At 36.1% G+C, this 2,322-nt stretch overlaps 1 protein-coding gene across 1 annotated transcript; it reads right to left on the bottom strand.

Annotated features, from left to right (window-relative positions):
• Positions 1-807: 807 nt before the first annotated feature.
• On the bottom strand, positions 808-1,754 carry LOC110686521. Its single transcript, XM_021863141.1, has 2 exons — positions 1,296-1,754; positions 808-1,050 (listed from the first exon to the last, which is right to left on the bottom strand). The coding sequence occupies exons 1-2, from the start codon at positions 1,752-1,754 to the stop codon at positions 808-810; spliced, it is 702 nt and encodes a 233-aa protein (XP_021718833.1).
• Positions 1,755-2,322: the final 568 nt, after the last annotated feature.

The raw sequence follows: 2,322 nt of genomic DNA, 5'->3' as shown, positions 1-2,322 counted from the left end.
GCCTCTCCTGGGTCTGATTGATATCGGCTCTTAGCACTCAAGGCATACGATACATCCGGCCTAGTACATATCATGGAATACATGATTAATCCAATAACCGAAACATATGGAATATGATTCATCCCCTCTCGCTCATCAGGTGTCTGTGGACATTGCTTCTTGCTGAGAGTTATACCATGTGACATGGGTAGGTTCCCTCTCTTGGCCTCCTCCATGTTGAATCATGCTAGTAGTTTATCAATATAAGTACTTTAGCTCAATCCAATCATCCTTTTTAATCTATCCCGATAGATCTTGATGCCTAATATGTGCTCAGCCTCTCCCAAGTCCTTCATTGACAAGCACTTTCCAAGACAAGCCAAAACCTAGAAAAATCATCTATAAGAGTAATCATGTATCATTTGTTCCCCAAAGAAGGAGTACTATGAAAATCACACAAGTCACTATGGATCAATTCTAAAATATTAGAACTTCTCTCAACTCTCTTAAAAGGAGTTCTAGTGATCTTGTTCAACATACAAGTAGAACATTTATTAGAAGAAATATCACAAGGTGGAATTAACTCTAGTTTATACATGAAATTCAACTTATTTAAATTAACATGACCTAATCTAGAATGCCATAAATAAAACAAATTCACACCATTGTCATTATCAACATTAAAACAAACATCATCCATCATTACAAACTTCTCTCTTAACGAGAGTTTAAACAATCCATGAGTTAAATAACAACGTCCAACAAAAGTGCTACCTCTAGTAATAATACATCTATCTGCTTCAAACACTAGTCTATATCCAAGTCGATTCAGGGTAGGGCCTGATACAAGATTCTAGAGATATCTGGAGCATATAGTACATCCCTAAGAATGATACCATTGCCCGAACTGAACATTAGCTCAACTTGTCCTCTTCCTTGGACCATGATGGAAGAGTTGTTCCCCATATAGAGCTCTTCACCATCAACAACCTTGTGAAAGGTTTTGAACCAATGCTTCACCTTACATACATGCCTTGAAGCCCCCGAATCCATCCACCATGAGTCATCATCCTGTACCATAAAAATGTTTGGATCCGTTGCATTTAAATCCATACCGGAATTAAATTTGACCTCATGTAAAGATTACCTTTGACAGTTGGGTCCTTGCAACTAGAAGCATGGCCCTCCTTGGATTTCTCCATTTTCTTCTTGAAAATGTAGCAGTCCTTCTTGCGGTGTCCAATTTTACCGCATTCCCAACAAGCAAACTTGTTGTTGTCCTTCTTTTTCATGGACTTTCCTTTGGAAGAATTCACATTCTTCCTTTTTCCACTAGTTGAAGCACTAGATTTACCCTCTTCCACCACATTAATGGTAGAAGTGCTAGGATTCCCATCCTTAGCATTTTCCATGCCCCTTATCCCTTCTTCAACTTGAAGATGGATAACCAAATCAGACAAAGATATGTCTTCCTTTTTGTATTTAAGTTCATGTTTCACATCTTTCCAACTAGTAGGTAGCTTATCAATGATACTTGAAACAACAAATAGTTTATGAACATTAATTCCATGTTGTTTCAAATTACCATAAATACGTTGTATCTCATGAAATTGATCCATGATGGACCTACTATCAACAAACTTAAAATTATTGAAATTACTTACAAGGAACTTCTTGCTAAAAGCATCCTCCACCATATATTTGCTCTCCAAAGACTCCCATAATTCCTTATCAGACTCAACATGTTGGTACACATCAAACAAATCATCCTCCATCCCATTGAGAATATGACCTCAACAAATAAAGTCATCATTATCCCACTTTGATTTCTCACGAACATTTTCCATCGTTTCATTCCCATGTTCAACAGGCCTAGGAGTACTAATGGCATAGGCAACCTTGAACGAAGTAAGAAGAAAATACATTTTCTTCTTCCAACGTCAAAATTCAACAACATCAAACTTCTTGAGTTTGACAAAATTAGTGGTAAGTTCTTTCACACTAGACATGATTCTAAATAATAACTTTAGATTGTTAGGTTTCTAGCAATTCAACACAATAGGAATTACTTAAAATTGGTGGAACAAAACCTAAGTAGAGTATAATTCAATCAAATTATACAATAATCAATACTAGTTAAAGTATTACAATCCAAGCACCAAATATCAAAGTAATTAGAAAATTATAAGGAAAACTCTAATGTAAAAGATACTAAAACTTGCCTCTACTCCAAGCCAATGAAATCACCAAGAACATGAAAATACAATGGACCACGTGAGTCTTCAATACCGGATACTTGTCTAAGGCGTGTAAACACTTTCCTAAAGTGATTATTTCCCCCAC

Source organism: Chenopodium quinoa, unplaced genomic scaffold, assembly GCF_001683475.1.
Source record: "Chenopodium quinoa cultivar QQ74 unplaced genomic scaffold, ASM168347v1, whole genome shotgun sequence".
Classification (NCBI taxonomy): domain Eukaryota; kingdom Viridiplantae; phylum Streptophyta; class Magnoliopsida; order Caryophyllales; family Amaranthaceae; genus Chenopodium; species Chenopodium quinoa.
Note: the sequence above shows the minus strand (reverse complement) of the source record. Positions and strands in the feature narration are given on the sequence as shown.

Excerpts from the sequence above, each read along its gene's own strand:
- LOC110686521 (XM_021863141.1), bottom strand. The coding sequence starts at position 1,754 with ATGGAGGATGATTTGTTTGATGTGTACCAACATGTTGAGTCTGATAAG. Across the intron at positions 1,051-1,295 it reads CTAGTGGAAAAAGGAAGAAT|GATGATGACTCATGGTGGAT; the intron begins GTGAATTCTTCC and ends TTTATGGTACAG.